At 35.7% G+C, this 26418-nt stretch overlaps 1 protein-coding gene across 2 annotated transcripts; it reads right to left on the reverse strand.

Moving 5' to 3' along the window:
* Positions 1-219: 219 nt before the first annotated feature.
* LOC142631180 (putative phosphoinositide phosphatase SAC9) lies at positions 220-26418 on the reverse strand. Of its 2 annotated transcripts, none has more exons than XM_075805279.1 (13): positions 26264-26418; positions 21893-22491; positions 19786-19918; positions 17090-18300; positions 15671-15778; positions 12530-12700; positions 8795-9034; positions 6432-6866; positions 4008-4841; positions 3186-3383; positions 1526-1978; positions 1201-1425; positions 220-666 (listed from the first exon to the last, which is right to left on the reverse strand). In XM_075805279.1, exons 1-13 carry the CDS (start codon positions 26274-26276, stop codon positions 385-387), a joined length of 4902 nt encoding a protein of 1633 aa, XP_075661394.1. In that variant the 5' UTR covers positions 26277-26418; the 3' UTR covers positions 220-384. The 2 variants fall into 2 exon arrangements, with proteins under 2 accessions (XP_075661394.1, XP_075661395.1); XM_075805280.1 differs by having other exon boundaries at positions 19786-19908; positions 26264-26400.

Below are 26418 nucleotides of genomic sequence, written 5' to 3' on the forward strand. Positions count from 1 at the left end.
TCACAGTTGGTGGGAACCACACAGTCGTGGATCCCACAAATTGAATGATATTATATAGGTTGCATTCAACCGATCATGTACACAGTACATGATGCTAGAATATAAGTGGGACCGGGCCCTTGCGTGCAAAACATATATACGGGTTTGTTTTGGACCAAAACTCCAAAAAATCTGGGATTCCAACAGCTATTGTCAAAAAAGTGCAGATCAAATTACCTTTGACAGAAGATACAAGCTACTCTGATTTCACGACTTTGATATTATTACATCAATGAATATAATGTTACATACTGATATTACAACAAAAAAAAATGAACTATATGACAACCACAACCAATCCCAATCAATCCCCTAACCATTTTCTACGTGTGTCTAAATAACCATTCAAACAGCTGAAAGACTAGCCCATTTCCCAAGTTCATAAGGATCACCATAGTAATACACCTTAATTCTATTAGATAATGACAAACCAGATGCCAATGATGGAGCTCTAAGACTAGAATCGTCTTGTTCCATAGGGTCATCTGCAAATGTGGCAACATCTCCAAGAATTTTGAATGAAATTCGTCTGGTTTGTATCTGCCTAGGGAAATCAAAGTACATTGCTGTTCCCGCCTTAGCCTCTGGCAGTCGATATTCCGCAATTGTTACCATGCTATTAGGTTCCTGTGATATTATCGTTCTAAATAAGCTCTCACTGAAATTGCAATTCACATACTTTAAGCCTTTAATTAGATTATTTTCATGTGAAAAAGAGAAACTAGACTTCAGGCCATAAAGCTAGGAATATCAACACAAGGCAAAGAGATAAGAGAACTATTCATGAATAATTACATCAGGCCCAAGCCTTTTTTTACTCCCGTTCCTGGTAAACTTACTTACAACACCAAGGGACTCAAAACACCTAACCTTACTCACCACTCCATATTATTGGATCATTATGATAGGCAAATGTCATTTTTTTGTTAAGTATTTGTGAAGATCTAAAAAATTGCATGCTGAAAGAACTAGATTGGTCAAAGAAACCAAGGGCTGACCAAAGGAAGCATATGAAAGTGCCTACTATACATAAGCACAAAAGAAAACATATAAACAGAAATAGAACAACATTTTCAAATCCACTGTGCTACGTAAATAAGCTACATAGGATAATCCTGGCTAACCTAATAGCACTTCAAGAAAGCAGACCCAGTAAAATACCTGGAGAAAAGATGCTTGTATATACAGCACAGCTGGAGAGATATATCTGTCTTCCAAAAATGTCAATGATGTGTCATGGATATCTGACGAGGGTGAATGGGTAACCCGAGGCTTTATTGCGGTGAAAGCATCCAGACGAAATCCAGCAAGCAAAGGTGAAGCGGGTGACAGATACTGCTCCAAGGTAAGATCATTGTCATACAGCCTCTCAGCCTCAATTGGAACCTGGAAAAATAAAAGAGGATTGTCAGTTGCAATGCATACCGTACAAAGTCCAATAATGAACTGAAATATGGAAGAAAGAGCACAGAAGCATTAATTGTACCTTGAATCTGTTTAATCGCGGTGGTCTCTCCAACCAGTTTTTCAAATTCACTTGGTCAGGGACTTGAGGTGATGATGTAAGCCCCATCACTTTCTTTCCAACTACAAGAATCCTTTTGGCATGAAGACAAGGGTCACTTTCAACTGATCCTCCGAAAGAGGCACGTCGATTTACTTGTGCAAAAGGGTTTTCATCTAGAGACAAAAGGTTGAAGTCTTTCCCAAAGTTAAAAGAATTTGAACCAGGTCGCTGCAGACGTAGGGTTATCCAAATAATGCGGCACCGAACGGGATTCCTGAAGTCAAATTTTACATGTCTAGGTGCTTTATTTTTTATACCCAACTTTTCTGGTCCATAAAACTCTGGTGAAGAAGCGATCAGAGATTGAACATCCCATTTTCCCGTGCATGACCTTTCTTCCTTGTGTATTTTATTGCTAGCCCAGATTTGTACCTGTAATAACCATAAGAGGCAACTAGTCAAAGAAAAGCATAAAACAAAGTAGAATATATGAAAACCGTGTAATGCATATAAGATATAAGAGATGAATAAACCCTAAGAAAGCCACAGCCTACAGAGCACAAAATTTTCTAGTGGCGAAAAAATTGGGAAAATGATGCAAGCACACTGCTGGCACAACAATAAGGATATAAACATGATAAATTATTGATTATAGTAAAAGTTTAAGCTATTAGGAAATGGTAAATTTAATCAATTAATCATTGTTCTAACATTCCTTATCACGTCAGGGCCTAGCCTCCTCCCTTAATAAGTGAGACTCAACACGTGGGATTTTAACTCTTTTAAATGAGAGGTAGAGCAAATTCAAGATCACCTACTCAGATACCATGATAAGTTACTAAATTTTCCAAAAGTTTAAGCTACACAGGATGTGATTTTCTTTTGTCTAAATACCTGGAGTCTGGGTGTTTTGCAACTAGCAGTTCTTTTTCTTTTCTTTTTTTCCTTTTTTTTTTTTTTTTGGGTGGGGGCTGGGACACTAAAACACTAGAAGTAATTCATTTATTTTCAGACTTACCAATTTGCAATTAATTATTTAATTGAATAATCCTTTATACTGGAAGTGGTAAAAGTCAACTGTTTTTGCAATTCCTCTTGGGGATAAATCAAGAAAATTTTGAAGCAAGAATCTAGATTTTTGGGCATCCTCTAGAATATTATCTCAAGGTTTGCAGTGATATCACGGTGTATTTCACATGCAATAATTTCTATGTTAACTAATTGGCCATTATCCCAAGTTCAATATATTTTTCTTTTCTTTTCTTTTTATTGTAAGGTAACACACACCTCCTGAGTCTTGAACCCAAGAACTCATCCTCCATCCCATTATTATGGGAGGAGCCAATGAGCTTTAGCTAAACTGGTACCAGCTCTCCATGCAAGTGTTAGGTAGAGGGTAAGATCATGGGTTCAAGATCCACCCACCAAGTGCTTGTGTAACTTACCAATCACAAGGGAAAGAAAATTTATCTTGATATCAGTGACAAGGGAGTACCCTACAATTGAGATTAAATACCAATTTCATGTCCTTCTAGACTTCTTGTTGAGTGCATAGAATTACGGGACTGTCATGTCAACAATTTACCCTACATATATTCATTGCACAAGAAGAAAATTGTGAGCAGAGAAGTACACTCACCGTGGGAGTGTCAACCTCTGAATAGCCACATGGACTAACAAGCAAGATTACCCCACTGACGTCAGAAAGAGTATCAAGAACAACACAGAATTCAACACAGGTCGTACTTGGAGGAGCTTTCCAATATGAATGCTGTGATACAGAATCTAATGGAGCAAGCAACGACAAAAATGGTGCCGAATCTGCCGCTGTCTCAACCTGCACTTAATAATACAGAGTTAGGCATCAAGAGAATTTTTTTAAAGGGCCAAAATGCTATAAACAAAATGCAGCATAAAATTTTGTTCTCTTATACTAACATGTTGCCTTGTAGTAAACAGATAAACTATAAATGCTAAGAGCTCCTACTCAAAGATTATATTTCAGCTTCCAAAGGAACCTCTCAAAGATTATATTTCAGCTTCCAAATGAACCTCTCAAAGATTACGTTCCAGCTTCCAAAGGAACCTACTATCAAACAATCAAAAGGATTCCATTCTTCTCATGGGGCATAGGGAAGAATAAATAGTCATTTATCTCAATCTGTATTCCACTTACATGGACACATTCTTCTCATTATTTCAATTTTTTACAACCCTGCTAGAACTAGCAGGAACTTTCTAGTCACTTAATAGAAAAAGGTAAAGTTTCTGTTTCTGTTTTTTGCACTTACTTAAAACACTCCTTTGTCTTTTCTTTTCTTTTTTTCATAATAAAGCAATTAAAAAACAGAAAATATTATTTAGAGGAAATATTTTGTCACAACAATAAACCATTTACAATGAAAACACATCAAGTGCTGAACACTAAACAACCAAAATATAGAATGGAAAAGGACAATACCGAGTGTAAAAAACTGGCAGAAGGAAATTCAGCAAGGGATTCCCCTCCATTAAGTAAATGTCTTAGGACTTTAACAGCTCCCTGGGAATCAAAAGACTGAGTTCTTTCAGGAAGATGATCCCTCCTGGATGATCCTACCACCTGGTTCAAAGCTTTATATGCAGCACTGTCTGCACGGGCACTTCTTCGCAAACTAATTAAGACCTTGACATAGTCCAAGATCAATGCATTCAGCACAAGTTCATGGCAGCATTGTTTGCAAAGAACACCATCCAGTGCTACTGAACGATTTGAAGAGAAATCAATTTGACTGCCATGGCTTGATCCACTCTGGCTAGATACACCATTGTATGAAACCTCCCTTGAGATAGAGCCCACAAGCAGAAGAGCTCCTCTGCCAGCAGAACAAACTTTACAAACCTTTCTTTCACACTGAGAACATGACAAGACAGGTTGTGAACCTCCTGCAGCTGACACTGATGAGGATGTACGTATTGATGCTTTGGTTTCAGCATGCACTTCACAGAGGCCACCAGAACAAGATTCCCCAATTCCAGCAATATTCCAGAAATCTATTACATTATCATCAGTAGTGTCAAGACCGATAGCAGCGGTAATTTTGTCTTCAAGGGAAGTTTGACCAAGCAGTGCAAGGGTGTTTGCAACTTTGCATAATCTTCCTATTTGAGAGTCATCAAGCAAAAAATTTGGATTTATATTAGCAGGATCAATTCCAACTGATAACAAAGCTCTATCCCTTTCAGCAGCAGAAAGATTCAGCCTGAAGCGTTCAATTTCAAGTTTCATAGCTTCTATGAAGTCTAGTTTTTTTTCCTGTAATATTGCATTGTCAAAATAGGTCAATTTTTACCCCAAGGTTTACCTTAAAAACATGAAACCTACCCATTATTAAGCTCTAATATTTCTCAAAAAACCATGAATACAGCTTTTTTTTTTTTTTAATAAGTTAAAATAACTTTTGAAAAAAAGAGATCTAAAATTCACTTTGTATCAAAGCTACACCTAAAAAATTAAGTTCCCAGTATCTCAAAATTAAAATTAAAAAAAAAAAGGTGGGGGGGGGGAAGAAAAAGACATGGAATGAACACTGCCCAGGTCATGGAATCATATAATGACCTCAAAGAAGATAACATATCCAAAACTCAACTATACATGCAAAAAAATTGTCATGTTATTCCGTAAATGGCAAGCGTAGTTTTCAATCTTTTAAGATAGCAAGTCCCAAGCCCAAACAATGGAGGGTTGTGGTAGGTTAACTGCACCATGAGATTAAGATTGAAAATGAAATTTATGCCAACAGATAACATAATGACCTTGCCAAGAAGATAACATATCCAAAACTCAGCTTTACATGCAAAAGCATAGTTGTGTTATTGCGCACATGGCATGTGTAGCTCTTATTTTTTTAAGATAGCAAGTTCCAAGCCCAAACAATGGAGAGTTGTGGTAGGTTAACCGCAACATGAGATTAAGATTGAGAATGATTTTATGCCAATAGAATATTAGTTATTTCCTGACTATGCATTTTTTATATATTAGGTTGATATTTCATTAAAGCAAAGTGGATGAATTGAAAAAATGCATCATAGGTGTTGTGCAACCATATACCCATCAAATTGAATTAAAAATTTTATAAGAATACCATAAGAACAATTATGTTTCTGAGATAAAAAATGTTAAGCTCTACAAAACCACATATCCATAATATGAGGGTGGCTGAAATGACAATGAAAGGATGACTGAATGGGAAACCTGGAAAGATAGAACAACAAGGACTAAGATGGTTTGACATTGCACAACCATGACCCTTTATTGAACCAATGAGAAAAAGTAAAAATAATTCAGGTGGGAGTGAAAAGGACTAGTGGAAGGCCTAAAAGGTAGTGAATAATATGCTAAACAGAGAAATAGCAGAAAGTATAATATTAATTCCTTAAAGCCTTAGTTGATTAAGGCATGATAGAGCCGAGCCAGGTCGACTTGGGATTCAGGCTTTGTTTAGTTAGTTGAGTTTATCTACAATAAAATAACTCAATAAAAATCTATTACGAAATATCGGAGAAGTTAACTTAAAAGGAATACATGAATCAAGCTGAGATCCTGATATATTAGAATAACTGAAGTTAAACTCAGAATCATAACAACATGCAAAAGAGAAAATGTGACAAAAGGCTTAGTCAGATATGTCATAGAATTTAGCCCCCAGCAAAGCCCTCAAAATAAGATGGGTAACAGCATGAAGTATATGTCTGCTTTTATCAAAATACAATAAGGAGAAACTAAATGTAATTACCAAATAAATTAGACTGAAGCAGAAGCGCAACTAATTATCAACGAAATATTGAAACAGATGAACTAAAAAGTATAACAACTCAAAGCAACATGCAATAGGTACTAACATACCATATTTGGCCCCATAAGGGATTTCAGACAGGTAATGTACTGCTGGGAGCTACTATCTGAAGGTCGTACATCTTGTGATGAAGAATCTGAATGATCATTTTGAGCACCATGAAATTCAACAACAGATTGGTCTAAGAAATCAAGCAAGTCACTTCCCTCATTATCAACATTTCCTATTGCTGGTTGAGAGATGGGTTCCAAAAACGGGTCCTCTCCAGTCAAAAGGTCTGCCCAGAGGTCAGTAGAAGCACTTGGTTGCACTGATGGTGTCACATTTTCATTTTTTAAAATGCCCAAAAATGGATTAGATTCTGAAGTGGACATAAAGGGGTTGGTTTCCTTCTGACTTTTTTTGGCCAGCTCAATTAATCTTGCACCAGGGCCTTCATTAGTAAATATGCCTTTCCAAGGAAGAGAAACTCCAAGGATCTCGATCTGCAATAAAATTCAGTACAGACAATTAACCAGCAACAATTACAGTAAACTTCACCCTGGGAGAAGCATATTGAATAAATAAAAAAGATGAGGAAAAAGGTTTAAAAAAAAGTATCTTCGCTCATTAAGGTTGTCCAGCCATGCCAATTCGTAAACAAAGATCATAAATCAAGTGAATCAAAGGAGGTTTACATACACCAAAAAAAATTACCAAGGATCTATTAAAAGATAGAAAAAAGCACATCCCTACTGTCAATATGACATCTAATAGAAGGGGGTGGCATAATGGCTGTCAAACTTACTCCACAAATTTGACCTTGGAGGACAAAACAATGCGATGATGGCAATTAGAATAAGTTTTCTCCATTATGCACAAACATCAGGAAAAGTATAAACTCAAAAATTTTATCAACAATGAAATTTTTGCTAAAATACTATAGATTTTTTTTTTATATAGGTAACGAAAAATTTTATTAAGAAAAATAGTCAACCCAAGTACATCGGGGATTTACTATGGAGGCAAAAATCAAGAACCAAAATTACAACGATCAAGTAAAACAGCAAGGGAAAAACAAGAAAAATGCGACAAAGCCACACTCCATACAAGGAGAGTGTAAGAAAAAGGACTTAATCTCTAACAAGGACCGTTAGCATCCCTCAAAGCATCAAGCATTTATTTCACTCCAAATACACCATATCAAGCAATGTGGCACAAGTCTCCAAAAATCTATATTGCAATGTTGCCCGAATTTGCCTTGCCAAGACTCAAACAACTCAATTACCTTATGTGGCATAACCCAATGAAGTCTAAACCAACAAAACACTAAAGACCACAGCTCAAAAACTATGGGGCAATAATACTACAGAAAATATTTAAAATAATTGTTTTTTCCCTTTTTTTTTTTTTTCATAACAACAACATTAGAGAAATGGAGCTTTGAGCTTTCCCCTTAGGTGGAAACAAGAGACTCATAATACGGAAGAGCTTATACCTCATTAGTATCATCTTTCCAAGTTTTACCTTCAATATGAAGCAAGTAGTGATAAGCCTATAAGAAAGATAATGATTATTGCTGGCCAATGGGCTCTAGCCCAAATGTCACGTCTTCTCCAAAAAAGAACAAGGTGAAGGGCAAGATCATGGGTTCAAGACCCACTGATTGTGTGCATAACTTACCTAGAAAAACATAATGATGGTTGACACTAAAACATTAAATCATGCCAACACATCATCTAACCATAAAAACTTTTTGATTTCTCTAAAAAAACATAAAACTTTTCCTTCAGATTTTTTTTTTTTTCGAGGGAGCATTGGCAACAAACAACAATGCTCAAATAATAACTTCTGATTTACAAAAATGCCAAGAGAAAGAAATTAGTACTTTAGTATATTTCTCTTTAGCAGAATTCAAAACCACAGAACCTGATCCTTTTGGATTGATAATGAGCACAAGTCAGAATCATGCAGTGTCATGGAAGAAGATTTTAGCATGAAAATAAATGTGATTTTGACATATCAGCACACAGCACACCACATTCTTCAACTTCATAAGCTCAAGACCAATCTATGGGAACAGTATAGATCTAATAAACTTGACCAATGGAACTTTTTAACAGCATATTCTGACAAATGTTTATTTCTAATTAACAACAGAATGACAGATTTTAAACAATGCCATGTAGACTCATACCTACCTTCTTCATTCCTAAAGTTTCCATGTACTTAGCACCAACACCATCTTCCAAAACCTAAAACTAAATGCATATCAACCTATAATGTACTGCTACAATTAAAAGTGCAGTCATTATGTATATGAAAACCAAAAACTAGAATGTATATATATAACACACACATACATATACAGACTAAAATAGGATTTTTGATTTTTGACACATTGACTAATACATATCTTAAAATTGCTTTCTACCTCACCGAGAGTCACAGGGTTTCCAGAAACGGCAGGATAAAATGTGAGTGCAACTACTCGAGTAAGATAGTCCAATTCACCCTCTAGTTCTTCAAAATCATACAATAATGAAATACTTGATGTATCCTGAGCATGAAGGCGTGCACCTGCTCCAGTAATAGCCATATCTTCTGCACTAATTGGCCCAGGTAAGGGTATGATGAGGTTTGTCCCATTTACACACTGAGGTATGGAAGCAGCCTGTCAACAAAGTTCAATGTAGGTTTAGAAACTTTAAAATAATAAATACGAAGTGATGACACCAAATCAATCAAAGGCAGAAGGGACATGTTTAGGGGGGGGGGGGCGCTACAGATATTAGAGTTATACACTGCTTTGAGAACATAAGTTGCATCATGTATCGATATCAAAAACCTAAGTATATAATATAGTATATAGGCACTGTTCATTGGAAGTGCCACATGTGCCTAGATTTTAATAGCCAAGCTACATATAACTTTTCAAGCATTCATTGTTCATCTTTATACTTTTCCACTATTGGGGCCACTCGTGCACACTAAAAAAAAAAAAAAAAATCCCATTCTTTTACCATGTTACTTACAACAATCCTTAGAAATTAACCAACCCATATCTATTTCTCATATTTTAGCCAATCCATATTCAATTTTACTACAATGTGTACTAAAGCATTTCATAAATCACAATCTGACATCATATTAAAAACTTCTGCAGAACATGTCTAGTATTATTGACAATTCTAGAAAAACTGTGGTTTCAAGTCGGGATCACCTTGGAAGCTCTTAAGAATATATACATCATACTAATCACAACTCCTCTAATATTATGGTAGAAACTTCTTTTTTTAAGTATTAGCAATCAAAAAAACTTCTTTTAAGTATTTAAATAAGGTAGAACCCACAGTCTTTTAGGCATATAGATAATGCTTATTCACTATAAATAAATAAATAAATATTCTCCTAGTCAACAGTATGTATTGATCCAAGGATTTTTAATATTTTATTTTTTTGTTAAGTATTGGCTGTCAGCTCATTTGTGCTTCAATTCTTCCTTGGCTCTTTAGAATTTTTTAGATACTCACCTTCAGAGTCTGAGCCTTTGAGTGTTTAATGTTGAATGAGGCAAGTACTCCATTTCCCTATGTTTTCTTTTAATTATCCTTTTGTCCAAAAATATGAGTCTTAACTTGGATAGCAGGCTTACGTGACCCCTTATTTGCTTGTTTCCAGGCATTGGTAGTAAATGAATAACAAAGAAACATTTTTTTAAGGAATGATTCTTTTGAAATGTAATAATGAATTTTATTAATAAGAGGATAACTCTAAAATGATAGGTCTCCTAAAGAACTTCAATTTGAATGAATGATAAAAAAGTATTCTGTAATTTAGATGTCATGTTTTCAATCTCAAATGGATGCCCGAATTGTATTTTCCTAATCAAAAAGACATAGAACCAAGAAAAAACTGTGACACTGTACTTTTGATGTGTGACCACTCTCTAGGTTGTGATGCCCTAAAACCCTATGGATGATTCCTAGATTTTCCTCCAAATAGTCCACATCAAACACAAAACAACCATATTCCAAATAGCAGACGAATGCTTACCCATCCAATCCCACCATCCAAACAAGCAATCCACCACCTTCCCCTTTAGCTTTAGGACCCAATGGATCCCATAGCACCAAAAGACAAAACTCAACAGATTATAAGAAACCAGACAATGAATCAAAAGGTGAGCTACTGTCTCCCCGCTACATCAGCACATGCAACACCATACTACTAAAAAATTTACCCCAAGCCACCGTTCACACAAAAACAGGATACCCTCTGTGGTGCTTTCACCCTCCGAATACCTTTCCAAGGGAATGGAGTAGCATTGGAGCCCCTTAGGGTATTATAGAATGACAAAATATCATATAAAAAAAACCATACTTCTTAAGTTTCCACCTTACCTGATCACCATCCCCTCTATTGGGTGGTAAATGAGAATCTAAAAGTTGGAAGAATGAATTCACCAATTGTAACTCCCAATCATTAAACGCCTAAACAAATCTAACATCCCAATTCCTTGTCATCCCCAAAGAGTGCCTCAGCAACAAAGACTTCACTGGTGCCTTCCGATTAGTGGTATTATCATAAAGAATAGGGTAGAGGCCACCTTCAAAGGTTGCTCACCACGCCAACAGTCATGCCAAATGCAGATCCGGTCCCAGAGCCAACATCAAAATGAATACACTGCAAAAACTTATCCTATCCCATCCCCTCCACGAACCATACCCACGGGTACCCCTACTAGGTTTGGATGTCCAACCACCCCATTCCTCTCTAAACTTGGCATATATTACACGCCTCCATAATCTTGTCTCCTCTAGCCCAAACCACCACAACCACTTACCCAGTTTCGTCCGCTTAAAAGTTGTTAGCTTCCTAATCCCCAACCCCCCATAAGCAATAGGAGAGCACGCCTTATCCCAACTGACCAAGTGATGCTTAAATTCATCTCCTAAGCCACCCCAGAGGAACTTCCTGTGTAATTTTTCAATATGTATGAATGAGTCATAAGTCCCAGACTATTTTGAGGCCTAGACAAAGCAAAGACTAAGGATTAGCAGGTTTTTCAATGGAATGATATGTTGTTGCGGACTTAAACAGTTAGAAATCCTACAGTGCTACTCAAACCCGTTCCCCCTCTAAGGCTTGGGGAAGTATCATCCCGCCTAACAGGCAGGTGGTTGGACTGGCTTAATGAAGCAAATGAAGATTGCATCCACATAAAAGTGCACTGCATTCTCCCAGGATAGGTCTAAGTCTAACATATAAGCGGATGCTAGGTAATGGTTGAACCTACTAGCTTTCAGATCCTCAGGTTAAAGTATACCTGAAATCAAAAGTACAGTTATCATTAGGAGATGTTCATAGCTCAGGTCTGTATGCCCAAATCAGATTCTAGGGCTTAGCTAGGACTCCAGTTAGTTGGTAAAATGTTGTTTCTTAATTTAGTAATAATTTTTCAATTACAGTAGGACTGTAGGAGTATGTCTCAAAAAGCCTTTTGGATTTCAATATAATATTTCTATCAGGAAAAATTGCACAATTCAAACAATGATTTATCAGCAGATTGTGTGTTGCGCAGGAATACCCCATTGATTACATTATAGACCTTATTGCTTCTATACTAGTTCATCTTCTCTTCCAAAATCCCTAGGCAAATGACTTTTGATCTTAGGAAGCTCTTATTTATACATAATGTTTGCCCTACATTATAGTGACTCAAGTCTTTATAGATTAAAATGATTTATTAAAAGCTTTAGTTCAGCGATTATCTGGGTGAACACCTCATGGATTTGAGATGTCTTTGCAAACGAGAGGATTTATTGAGCAATAGACCATCTTATTTTATTGCATTTGGGACTTAGAATTTGCCATGTTGCCTTTTCTCGTTTGTTGTGTTACTTCCAAACCCACATTACTTGAAATTATTTTCATGCTTACAAGAAAGTAATTTAGACAATGGGAGAACTTCTCCCATAATGGTGCACCTTACAGCAAAGCACATTTTTACTTAAAAGACGAACTAAAAGGGCAAAAAAAAATCCTTTATCCTCTTCTTAAACATATAAATAAGACCATCTCTTCAACCTCATATGGTAGTAAATTGCAAGGGCAAACATGGACGTAAAGTCTTAAAGAGCAAGATGTATGAAAGAGAGATACAGACCTCCACAACCAGTTTAAGCTTATCTAGAGAACAGCCTGTCCTTATGTCAACTGTTGATGGATAAGTAGCATCATCTGCACCATGAGATATTGTGAGAAGAAGCTGACAAACATGGCAAGGCTCCCCAAGATAGATAAAAAGTTCAACCACATCCGCAGCCTGTGGACAAACCTGTGAAACACAACAAATATTTCCATAAAAATTTATTACTGATGGACAGTATTTCAATTAAAATCATACACAAAGAATTCCTTTGAAATATCATTCTTAGGTTGCAATATATGTTCCTGTTGGAAATTATCTCGAATTCCTGATTTGACTTGATTTAGGTTTTAGTGGCATGGAAGAAAATTATTTTACCTTGGTGTGGAAGGAAAGTTCCTTATTGAATAAGTAATAAGGTATTCCTTATCCATCAAGGAATAGAATTGGAGCCTTATAAATAGGCATTGTTGCATATGGTTTGATAGCGTTTGCCCAAGGTTCCTCCCACATGGGAAGAGGAGAAGACTTAGAAAAGAACATCGAGTGAGTCTCTTCAAAGAGTAATTTGAGTTTTTGTCTATTTTGTCTATTTTGGGATTGTGAGTTACTGTTTGTCAGGTTTGTGAGTGTTGTTTGTGTGAGTTTGAGTTTGAGTTTGGTTTGTGAGATTGGTTGAGAGAGTAGTTGCAACCAACATCATTGATAGTGGATTTTGGTTGACGTGCCTATGGACGTAGAATTGGAGTAGACCAAACCACGTTAACAGATAAATCACAAAAAATTTATATCAAAAGACTGATCTTGTATGAAGGTATATGGTCACACTTTCAAATTTGGTTTAAGATGAGAGAGCAAATTTGGCTTTGGTGATGGAAAATGATAGTTGTCTTCTTTTAAGAAAAGCTTGAATTAAGGTGGAGTTCTTGCAAGAATGCAGATTGCTTGACTGAATTTGAGTCAAGGTGGAAATTGTTAACAATTATCTCAAATTCCTAATTTGAATTTAATTAGGCTTTCTTGGCATGGAAGGTGTAAATACAAAATTTCAAGTTTGGAAATCAAACAATTAAAAATGCTCCCAAATATATTTTTGTATTGAAGACTGTGTGGATACAATTCTCTGTAACTTCATTCTATTACAAGAAAATAATCCTCTAGTTCAATCTCCTAGAAAAATTGAAAAAGTCTTCGATTCAAGTATTGTGTTGATGCAATTTCGATTTAAACACAAAATGTCCTCCACTTTGATAGGAAGAGGGATAGAGAGGTCTTTTCAATGGAATTGTGATGAATCTCTGATTGTGCGCTTGGTAGAGACTTAGAGACTTGTTATTAGCGTATTTTTTTAACATTCCTCAGGGCTTTAGAGCTTGAATTCAACAAAGCTTTGAAGGTTCAAATTCTTGAAGTTCTTGGAAGTTTTGGGGCTTGACTCCAATAAACTTCAAGGATTGAAGGGATGAATGTTCTTCACATTAAAAGATATTGATGTATTCTTCAGGTCCTTGGAGCTTGAATCCGTCAAATTTCAACAGTTGAAGTACTTAGAGGCTTGGTTGAAGTTCTTGGAGGCTTAGTGACATAGGACAAGGGGAAACAAGGTTTAATAGGACTTTAGGAATGAAATAAAGGTGAAAATCAAGATTTAGGTTGCTGTGAACAGTGAAATAAACAGTAACCGTAAATAGTAAAATTAAAGAAAATAGATAAACTCTAGGAATCACACCTAGACTTCCTAAGCATCACACCTAGGGTTCCTTGGCATCATACCTCGGAGAAAGTTGCATCACACAAACCATAAAAGAAAGCTTCATAGCTCTTAAATTCTAAAAACATTCATTATTAATCACCTCAATAGAAAGTACTACAACTCTTTAAATAGAAAACTAATACCTAATCCAAGTTGAACTAGGATTTCTTAAAACCCTAATAAGACTTGGACTTGGACTCCTTAGACTTTTACTACTAAGCCCAACTAAGTAACCAAACTTAAATAAAACACAAAAGAAGATCTAATGGATCGTTAGCATAGCCCATTCCAGATAATTATGCAATTACAAAATTTCTCTTGATACTTAAAAATAAATAAAATATAATAAGTCTATCTTCTCATTGCCTTCTGCATCACTTAGGAGCTAGATTCCAATAGAGGTTTGAGACTTCTAAATCTATCTATAGCTTTGAGACTTCTAAATCTGCTCCTACAAGACTACTAAGACCCTCTATTTATAAGAGTCTTAAGGAGGTTCAATGGCACATGGTTGATTCTGATTGATGACGTGTCATGATTCAAATGGAAGGACTTTTAAGTCTTGTTCTTGAAAGGACACATGGCAACATTTGATTAGCTAAAGTGTGACAGCATTTAATTAGATTACTTGTGTTCTTTTAAATAAAATTATCAGCACATGTCAACGTGTGATTGGCTCTTGGATATTCTTTGGAATTTTTATTTAGTGACATTTAGAAAATTTCTATTGGTCTCCGATAATGAGAATGGGACCCACTAAGTAGCACATGGCATTTTGCAATTGGATACACTATACAAACATAGTGGTATGATGTGGCAATTTGTTATTGGTTGAAAATTTCGCTCTCTACAAAAAGAAAAGATTTTTTCTTGGTATTGAAGAAACCGATTTTTTTTCCTTCGTGTGTAACAAAGTTCTTCATTGAATAAGTAATTGGGTATTCCTTGTCCATCAAGGAATAGAATTGAAGCCTTATAAATAGGCATTGTTGCAAAGGGTTTGGTAACTTTAGCCTAAGGGCCCTCCCACATGGGGACAAGAGAAAACTCTTTAACGAACATGGATTTCTTCAAAAAGTAGTTTGAGAATTTGTCTATTTCATGTGAGAGCATTATTGGGTGTATTGGAGCTTTGGGATTGTGAGTTTGTGTGCATGTGGTTTTTGTTTGTGTTTGGAAGTGTTGTTTTTTTGAGTCTATGAGTTTGGTTGAGAGTGATTACAATCCATATCAAGATAATGGATTTTGGTTGGCGTTACCATGTATGTAGGCTTGGAGTTGGCTGAACCATATTAAATATTGTTGTCTTGCGTGACTGTTTAATATTATTATTCATGAAAATGTGCTTCTATCAGCCCCAAATCAAAACAATTCCTGCATGATAAAAAGAAATATATTTTGCATACCCAGATTAGGTCTTTTCTTTTGAAACTCAAAAGACTGGCTCCACCATCAGCAGTCGAAAACATGCTGGGAACTGGCTTAAGAAAGAAGCCAGATGGTCGTGAGAGTACCTGCACAGATTATCATGTTATACAATTGTAAATTCACACCTAACAGCTATATCATGTTTGTAGTAGACAAGATCCATATGTCTTAGGGCAAAAATGCTCACAAGCAACAAATATTCTCATGTAATAACTTCCAGAAAGTACTAGCTTCCTAGGAGCAACATTATAGTATCTGAAAGATAAACATATAACTAAAGTCAAAGGCTAAGTTATGATCATCTGGAAAACAAATTTGTCTAGTGAAGGAACTTCCAAGGCCTAGGTTTGTGGCAGAGACCCTAACTTAACTTAAGTAAAAGGCCAAATCCACCAAGTTTAGAGCATTTCTCACAAAAATCAACCTTCTCTTTGCCAGATGAGATAAAGTTTAAAAGGAGCCTCAAATCATCTTAAATCCAACAAGTATTAAATTTAACTATTCTTAGTAGACAGCTTTACAAAAGAACTTATCTATATAACTTATGGTATTTTTTGAGCTCACTACCAATTTCAGCGGGCAGCAAGTATCTAAGAGAGGGAGGAGGGGGGCAAGGAGGGAAAAAAGAACTATCAATGAGACAAAAGTAAAGAGCAGGTCTGACAAATCATGTGTTATAATCCGTATATCCCATCAGCACCAATTTCCACCAAACTTTACAGTAGCAATGCAATTTAAAGTTCTACAATGAATAGTAAGAGCCTAATTTTGAAACATAATTTGAGCCTTTAAAAGTTTCAAAACAACAGTGTAATTATTGCAAAAGATAATATAATAATAGATTCAGAGTCTATAGACTTTTAATGGAGTAATAAGAGAAGACAAATTTTAAATCATAAAAAAAAAAAAAAGCAATATTAATGGATGTATTCCGTCAAATTAAAAATGTAAAATAACTAATGATCCACAACCTGTCTCCAACATAGTTTCAGCAACATACCAACAACAGGAAATATATTAATTGACATCATGAATCAGCATTTGCTGACCATTTAATCATAAAGTTCAACACATATAACAAATTTTGGAAAGTAAGAGAAACAATACATAAAAAGAGGGTTGATAAAAAATTTACAATTTTTTTTAAAGGTGATTTACACAAGTATCCAGTGGGTTTGAACCCACATCCTCAACCTCCACCTAGAACTTGCCAGGGAAGGAGATGCCAGTTAAGCTAGAGCTTAAAAGGCTTTACAAAATTAACAAAGGATCACCATCTATCAAAGCAAATTTATGCAGTTATAAACCTAACCAACCAAGTACATGAATGAAGCATAACGATATAAAAGAATAGAATAATATTACACCTAATTCAGAAAAGTCCTAGAGCAACATACATTCAGGGGTTGAAGGGGAATTGATGGAAGATGCTTGAAAAGCCTCATTCCAAGAAAAATCTCAAACTGCTTTTGACGAGAGCTATCCACAACTGCATTTTTATATCTTCTCTGCAAAGTAATTTTCATATTCTGTGCTGCAGAAAACTGTTTAAACTTTCCAGCATCTTCATTAAATATGCTAAGGATTTGGCTATGCATAGCTTTAGAACCAGTATAGAGTGTCGCATGAATATCACCAGCCAGCAAAAAGATATCAGCTAGCTGAGATACTGGTGAAAGTATTGTTGATCGCTTGAACTCCTCGAACGTCATGTCAAATCTCTTCCAAGGTTTATCTGGGCAGGGATGCATCCAAGTTGTGGTCTTAGTATTATGATCAATATAATATGTTTTCCCTGTCACAGCATCAGATCGTTTTTCCCAACCTGGTGGCAATGGAGCAATATATCCACCATAATTATTCAACTGATAACCTAATGCCAGATCACTATCAAGAGATATTCCCAGCCGCCTGCATTGCTCCACAAAAACTTGGAGGGAGCCAAAATAACTAGCAGCATTGGTTCTATCCAAAGAATCAGCACAGTTGAAACGTATCACTCCATTTTGATGTGATCTTAAGCAGAAGGCACCTTCATAGTCATCATTATATATGATTTCACCTCTGCAATCCTTAATCCGTTGTCGCGAAGGCAAATAATCCCCTTCAGAAATGCCTATAGATACAGTGGGTGCTTTTAAAAGTTTCCACAATTCTTCAATTGTTTGTTGTTCACCTTTTAACTTTGTACTGGCATGCCAATCATAATTTATTAAATGGATGCGAGTATAAGTGAGTTTTCCAGTTGATTTGATATAATTCAAAGATTCCTCAAAATGCTGAACTAGAATGGACTCTGACTTTCCTTCTCCATTCCTAAGCAAATTGATGCATACAATTGGAACCAGAGCTTTTCTATTCTGACTCCCCCCAACACCTACATCTAAATTTCGAGCATCATACCTTTTACTCAACCTCTGATAATACTGTAAGCTTCCTTTATAAGGATCATCAGAAACATATATTTCTGCTTCTGCAGCAGTGATCTTCAATTCTGCTCCCCACCAGATTGGAATGGTTCCACGTCTCCAAATGTAAGTGTTAAACGGAACACTCTGACCAGCCCTTTTGGGGATCCATACAAGTTGCTCACACTCGACTTCATTACCTGTCAAATACATATTCTTCTTAAGTTCAAAGAATTTGATGGGGAATACAATAAAAATCTGAGATAAGTGAAGGCAATAAAACAAATGATATAATGCCTGCAATAGAACTTTAAACAAATATTGAGTCAGAGAGAGAGAGAGAGAAAGGAAATCAGATATACATATAAGTGCAATGCCACTTGTCCCAAGAGGCACATAATGGCAAAATGCCCTCACTCAAGTACAGAATGAAACTTCTTCTTTTTTTTCTTTTTACTTAAGTACAGAGGAGACTCACAAGAACATAAACTTGAAAAGAATTATTAATATCTACATGAACAGAATTTATTTATAAAAAATAAAAAATAAATAAAAAAAAAAAGCAGATAACAAAGGCAACAACTTTCAGTTCATACACAGGTGCCTCCGTCACATCAGAAGCACGACCACTCCTCTTGGTCCAAACAGTCCCCAAAGAACAAACGGAGCAGTTTTCCATGTAGAACATCTCCTTTTGTCTCCAACTGCTCCATGCCAACCGATATAAAAAAGCCAGAGCATATCCATATTAACTTGTTCTTTTCAGTAGAAATCAAATCATTAAGTTATTAATCTCAACAGGTGCCATTCCCTAAACAAATATGGGCCAAGTAAAGATCTAAAGGTAAAAGTTGTAACAAATATTGAATCTTTCATTGACAAGTCAAGAGGGATAGAAAACATTTTCTTGCATATTCTGGCATAACTTAATAGTAGCCACCCTATGATGGCATGATAGCCTAGTGCATCTGAAATACAAATGTTTAGAGACAAGATTCCCTCTCATTTAAATCCTCCAATTTTTTTACCAAATTTGAGACGCATGGAAATTATTTTTATGGATTATTTGGTTTTTCAAGATCATTGGATTTTCAATTTTTTAAATGACGTGTGTTACATCTGGATTAAAAGTGGGAAGGATTTAAATGGCATGGAATTTATGTGTGTCTGCCTATCCATTAAGAGTTAAGACTAAACCAAAAAAGCAGTCAGAAAAAGAGTTGCATAATTGACCAAGTATCCCTCAATGATCCATTCAACATTTTTTTTTATTGGTAAGTTACACACGGACCCAGTGGGTCTTGAACCCACCTCACTCCTCACTCCATCCCATTATTATGACAGGAGGAAGTGGTAGTTGCATTCATCATCCTGAGCATGAAGTAATCTTTCCTATTAATAAAATATCATTAATTTTTTCTTTTTTCTTCTTTAAAAAAAAAGAAAAAGAAAAGAAAAAAGGAGCTAATTGAGCTATAGCTCATTGGCAGATCCATTCAGCATGTTCCAGAAGAACCCGGCCTTTTTATATAATAAATAAAATGTTACTAAAAAATTCCCAAAAGGGGGTAGTTCCCAAGTACACAGGAAGTGTACTAAAGGGAATACCTGAGAGAAACAGAAGAACCTATAAAATTCCAACAAGAAAAATAAAAAAAAATGCAGTCATTAATAACTCACGTTACCTGTGCTAAAACATGAATTTAGACCCCTAGCCAAGTATCGAGTGCCAGGATGCAGTCTGCTACGACGAGCTGTCAGAGCAACAATCCCTTCTAGCTGACCTAAGCTTCCAAAATCTCGACATTCTGCAAACCCCTACACATTAATATCATATCTTAACCACCAGATAAGTTATCTATTTAAATGCTATAAGGTAAATCACTGTGAAAGTGAATTGGGGAGAAAAAAACAAAATAAAATAAAATTTCAATTAAAAAAATGGACCTTTAAAGCACACTTTTAATAGTGACAACAACCAAAGAAGAGAAGCCACTGCTTAACTACATTCATGTGAGAATGATTTGTGGATGAGAAACATTTTCAAAATAAATTAAAGAAAAATTTTATAATATCACATTTTCAGCATAAATTGAATGTAATAGAGCAGGCTGATTAAGCGATTTCTGATTTCTAACTTGTGCTTTTTACTCAAACAAGCATTGCTAACTGAAAGCTTCATAATTAAACATAAAGTAGGTTTAATTACACATTTGATCCTTAAACTTCAACCCTTGTTTCAACTTTCAAAACCCTTGTTTCAACAAAATTCTCACTGTTAATAACGAAAATTTCTGATGTGGCAAATTTTTTGTATAAAAAATATTTTTAAAATGACATGAGCTAATGTTTGTTAAATATATGATATGGAGCCTATGTGTCAACAAACAGAAATAACGAAAAGAAAAGAAAAAAAGTCAAATCAGTAAAATAGGTTCACATGCTACCCACATGAACTTAGGTGAATTTATGTTAGAGAGAGAATTGTTAGGGAAGAAATCTGAAATCCCTAGCTATTCTCTCTCTCTCTCTCTCTCTCTCTCTCTCTCTCTCTCTCTCTCTCTCTCTCTCTCAATGGTTCAATCATGGGTGATTTGGGTTGGATCTTCACCTAGATCGATGGATAAGCTGATGAGAATGAAATTTAAAATCCGTAGCAATTGTCTCTCTCTCCTTGAATGGTTCAATCTTGGGTGATTTGGGTTTGATCTTCCCCTAGATCAATGGATGGACTGATGGGTTTGGGTTAAATAGGTGGTTTGAACAATTAGTTGTGGCAGTTAGGCATGGTTTGGTTAAAATTTAGCAATGGGTTTTGTGTATGGGTTAGATGGGTGTCATCGTTTTGTTTGGTTCAGCCATCATGTGTGGTGGTCAAACCTTCTGATTTTCCAGTATGAGTTTGAAATGGCCATAGGGGAATTTTGTGGGGAATTCAACCACCGTGTGTGGTGGCCAAGAGTTGCTCAGGAAAGTCATCTCATCATCCTCATTCTGCACTCCACAGTCATTGGAAAGACATCAGTTTTCTTTCTTCTTTTTTCTTGATAAAAAAAATAATGAAGCAATAAAGTCCTGGATCAAAAAGCATTTGGAAACAGACCATCAGTGTTCTTTTTTTTTTTCTTTATTCCAGTCACAGAGTAGGTCCAAAATCCAAAAATTAACTTAGTAGAATTTAAAATTTGCACTGGCCTCTGCATTTAGGGAAAAAATAGAGGACAAAAAATGTGGCTAAACTGGATCTCACATAGGCTTTCTAATCCTCCAGTAGAAAATATGCCAATCCAGGTTATTTTCATTATAAAAACAAAGAGAGAGAGAGATAATATACAGTGCATCAATTTCCACCTAGACCAATCCATTAGGTACTGCAGAACCCTAAATAAAAAGTTAACAACATGTTGTTTATCAATTTTATTATTGGTACAACACAGGCACATAGTGGATCTTGAATCCACGGCCTCACCCACTACCATTCTTCTTACAAGAAGAAAATAATGAGATAAAGTAATTCAAGTAAAGCACTTCATCCCACAAAGTGAAGTTCCTAATGTGTATCTTAGCAAAAAATAAAATGCTGAATGTGTAAACTAACTCATAGTTGGTCACCTAACACATTCTGTGTGTGTGTGTGTGTATACAAAGCTACATGGTACATACAATAAAACAAGCTATGATGGGCATATGATGCAAAGACTAGAAAATTTTACAATACATGTAGAGGAGGTAGACCTAAAAACCAGACATCAGATAAGCATCAATATGAAGATACCAAGAATGAAGATAAACCTGTAGCAGAGTGACACAATGTTGTGGCAGCCCAATGTTTTTGAAAGGCAGTGAAAACCATCCATTCCAAACAAATTCATCGTCAGGGTTTTGTAAGGGCATACGGCTCGGGAAAGGCCGAGTGATGTCTCTTGTCTCACAAAAGTAGTATTTCCCATCAATATCAAGCTCAGTCAATTCTTGAACATTCCTCACTTCTCCTTTTCCTTGTTGTTGGGGATTTTGAAGTGATATCTTGATCCACTGGCTCTCAGTCACCGTATATACACACCCTCCACCAGGCAGATTTGGAATGCTGGCAGTTAACTTTGTTGCAACAAGAAGCAAACCAAAGTTTCCCAGGGCAGCATAACCCAATATCGCCCTGGCATTTACCACACTCTTACACAGCCATCGTGATCCATTTGTAATGTAATTGAAAGCCTCTTTTTCAGATTTAAAGATGTCTACACCCAGCTTTCCTTTGTAGCACAATGCACCAGTTGTTGGATCAACATATATGACCTGAGTGTCAGTCCTGGAAGACAAGCTGGCAATGATATGTACTTCACCAGTGTCCAATGTAAGAACTATAATAGATGCATCCCTCAAGCCCCCAACTGCAATAAGAAAAAGGGGTGGGGAGCATGCATAGTATTAGAATTTAGTCATAATCTGAAAAGTTTTTGGAAGTTACAGAAATCAGTGAATCAGTCATATTTATGCAACAAGATAACTAAGAGTGGAAGAAATTTTACCTTTAACATAAATAATTAGAAAAACCTTGTTAAGAGTTAAGACAAAAGCTAAGTTCATATTTATTGCTTGACTTGCACGGGATTCTTTTTTTTTTTTTTTTTTGAAAACGTAAGGAACCTTTCTAAAGAAAAGCCCTTTGAACTTGCATGTATAATTTTTATTTTTATTTTTTTGATAGGTAAAATAAAAATATAAACAATAACTTTCATTCAGAAAACAAACCCCAAATTTGGAATTTGCCCAAAAATATGAGGGAAAGCGAATGGCTTGAGCCAAAAATTCCTATTGAAAAAGTCTACAATTGATCAATGCTGATAAGTGGCGATCAATGGTTGGTTTGTGGAGAGAGAGAGAGAGAGAAAAGAGAAATAGCCAGTGAGACAATTTTTGTGGTGCAGGGTTTAATTGCGTTGGTTTATTGAGTACATAACATTTCAGAAAACATTTTTTTGCTCTGTTAGGCTTGTTTTCCGTTGACAGTTGCCCATAGAAAACTTGTTCCATTGACTTCCATTTTCCACTGTACCAAACATCAAATAATGTGGAAAACCTTTTCCGCCAAAACAAATAGAGGGTTAATGTAAATTACTATTTCCTTATAATTTTTTTTTTAATGAAAAAATAGAATTTCACCCTATGACGTCCACTTTATAATGATTGCACTTTATTATTAGGTCAAGACACCAATTGCTTTTTTGGTGTAGATGAGATTAGAATTCCGGACCTCTTATTCAAAGATAAGACACTTTACCTTGGAACCTATGCCTCTATATATGTCTAAATATTTTGATAAGTCTATATATGTTTAAATATGCATATAAACAAATCCACAAATGTACTATTCGGTGAAGGCATGTGGTCAAATCCAATTTTTTCTTTAATTTTAGTTATGTATAGAATGTTCAATATTTGTGCATATGCATAAATAGATATTGGACAAATACATTGATACAGTTTAGCATTGATCCAGTGGAGAGTCTGGAGACCAATTAAGTTTGTAGACTTCAAAATAAGGAAACCACTCCCACCTTCTTGAATGCAATATTAGATCCTATGTCTCTAGTGCAAAGCCAAGAGACTTTAATAACTAAGCTAAGCTACACCCTAAAAACATATTGCAATAATTGATGTCCTTGTTTACTTTCTTTAGGTCTAATTTCCACAATACATGTATCGATGCCATGCATGGTTTTCCCCAAAGGTAGTTCCAAAAATGTTGCTACCATCTTCTCTCTCTCTCTCTCTTTCAAAACACAAAATTTTCTTTAAAAAAATAACAAGCTTTCCAAACTGCTGAATAACTACGCACCTCACTATTTTACATTTTTTTAATTTTGTATTTGTCCCACTAGGTTGTCCTCCTTGCTGCTTCATTCCACACTCCCCCAAAGGTCTTGCAGAGAGTTGCTGCATTTACAAAGGTAGGATGTTTGTCTTCATTTTTTGAATAATCCTGTTCTCTTATTCTCTGTAGCTCATGAAGCTAATTATCCTAATGTTTTTGTAGACTTTAGACTCTCACCAGCCCCAATCTTTATCTCTATCCACTTTAGGATAAACATTCTTTTAGACAGCATATGCCCTAACTGCATGCCCTCATATGGTTCAAATATTTCTCTAAAACGCCAAAATTCTTGCTGACTGAAACTGTTCTCTTTGTTCTATAAATCACTTGCACCAACAGTACAGGGTAATTTGCGCTGCATGGTCTACATTAAAAGTCCAAGATGAGCAAGTAAACACATTATATGTGATCGTATCTTGCATTTTGTACAAGCTAGTGGGTCCTCCTCAAAGTTTCCACTCTATTCAGCAGCAATTTTCATTGCCACCATTGTCATAAGGCTGAATATTACTACTGTTACTGCCACTACCACCATCATTCAGAAGGCTCAACATTTCCTCCTTTGCATTCCATGCAAGACATTGTAAACAAATATCTTGCACTGATTTTTCCACATGAAATTTCTCCAACACATACCACTGTAGAGCCATCAAAACTAACATTCATCCCTAGCATCACGAATTCCTCCACCACATTCTCATTTATATCTTTCTTGAAATGAACTTTTTAGAGACACTTTACTCTTCTCTGTGTGATTGGATCTAAAAAAAGCTTTTTCCCCGATACCAACACAACACTAAGACTACATGCACCCAAATGTCAACTCTATTGATCATACAAACACAAAATGTTTTGTTTTAACAACAATTTTCAAAGAACCAAGCCTAACATTCATCGAAGTCTTTCTAATTATATGCAGTTGGTCTGGAACACACAACCAAACCATCCACCCATTTTTTATTATTATTATCGTGCCATCTGAGCCAGAGCTCATTCCGTGTACCATGCATCGAATAAGTTATCACTACTCCAAATTCAAAAAAACCAGAGTTTAGTAATGCCACAACAAAAAAGCAGATCTTTGGTACCAAATTATTATATCAATGCACATAATAAGCAAATATCACATAAACTATTCAAGAGTCTTTTTTAGGGCTTTCCTTGCACTTGATCTGGTCATATACACGTTTTTTCCTGAATACCAACACAACACTACAACTACGTGCATCCCAAGTGTCAACCCTATTGATCATAAAAACGCAACATGTTTTCTTTCATTCAGCAGCAATATTCAAAGAACCAAGCATATCGTTCATCAAAGTCTTTCTAATTATCACTATTAAACTACACACACACACACACAATTGGTCTTGAAAGCACGACCAACTTCTCCACCCCGCTTTTTTTTTTATTATATCATTATTATTATCATGCCATTTAGCCACAGGCTCATATCTTGCATCAAACAAGTTATCACTACTCAACATTAAAAAACGAAGCATTTAGTAATGACACAGTAAAAAGCAGATCTTTGGATCCAAATGATCATATGAAAACACAATACATATATATATATAGACACACATCACATAAACCTTATCTTTGTCCATCACAAATTCCTACACCACATTCTCATTTAGATCTTTCTTGAAACAAACTTTATTTTTTTAATAAGTATATCTTGAATCGAACTTTTTAGAGATACTTTAATCTCCGCTGCGTCATTGGATCTAAACACGCTTTTTCCCTAATACCAACACGACACTACAACCATGTGCACCCCAAATGCCACCTCCATTGATCATACAAGCCTATCATTAATCAAAGTCCTTCTAATTATCATTATTAAACTACACGCACGCAGTTGGTCTTGAACGCACAACCAAACCCTCCACCCTCCCCTTACTATTATCGTGCCATTTTCCGCATATCTTGCATCAAACAAGTTATCACTACTCCGCATTCAAAAACACCAGTTTTCAGTAATGCCACAGTAAAAACGCAGATCTTTGGGATCCAAATGATCGTATCAATGCACATAACAAGCAACTATCGTATTAACCATCCAATACTCTCATTCTTAGGGCTTTCCTTGCACTTTTCTCTCTGATCATATACAAACACATATACATACACGCCTAATCATACATACAATTATCCACACACACACATATATATACACACAGATCAGAAACACTGATTCGGAGAAAATTAGTGTGTAAGATTGAAGGCTGAGAATTAAAAAAAGATCAACAAGAATAGGAAAAACGAAGAGCAGAGAAGCTAACCAGGAGAATCCATGTGCTATCGGAAATCGAAAATCTTGGAGAGCACCGTCGAGATTTACGATTGAAATGGCAATTCAATCATCGAATGAATTTGCAGAGAGAGAGAGAGAGAAGAGAGCATTTAATGTGAGAGATTCAAGAAATGAAAGTAAAAC

The sequence above is a fragment of the Castanea sativa genome, chromosome 4, assembly GCF_040712315.1.
Source record: "Castanea sativa cultivar Marrone di Chiusa Pesio chromosome 4, ASM4071231v1".
NCBI classification, from domain to species: domain Eukaryota; kingdom Viridiplantae; phylum Streptophyta; class Magnoliopsida; order Fagales; family Fagaceae; genus Castanea; species Castanea sativa.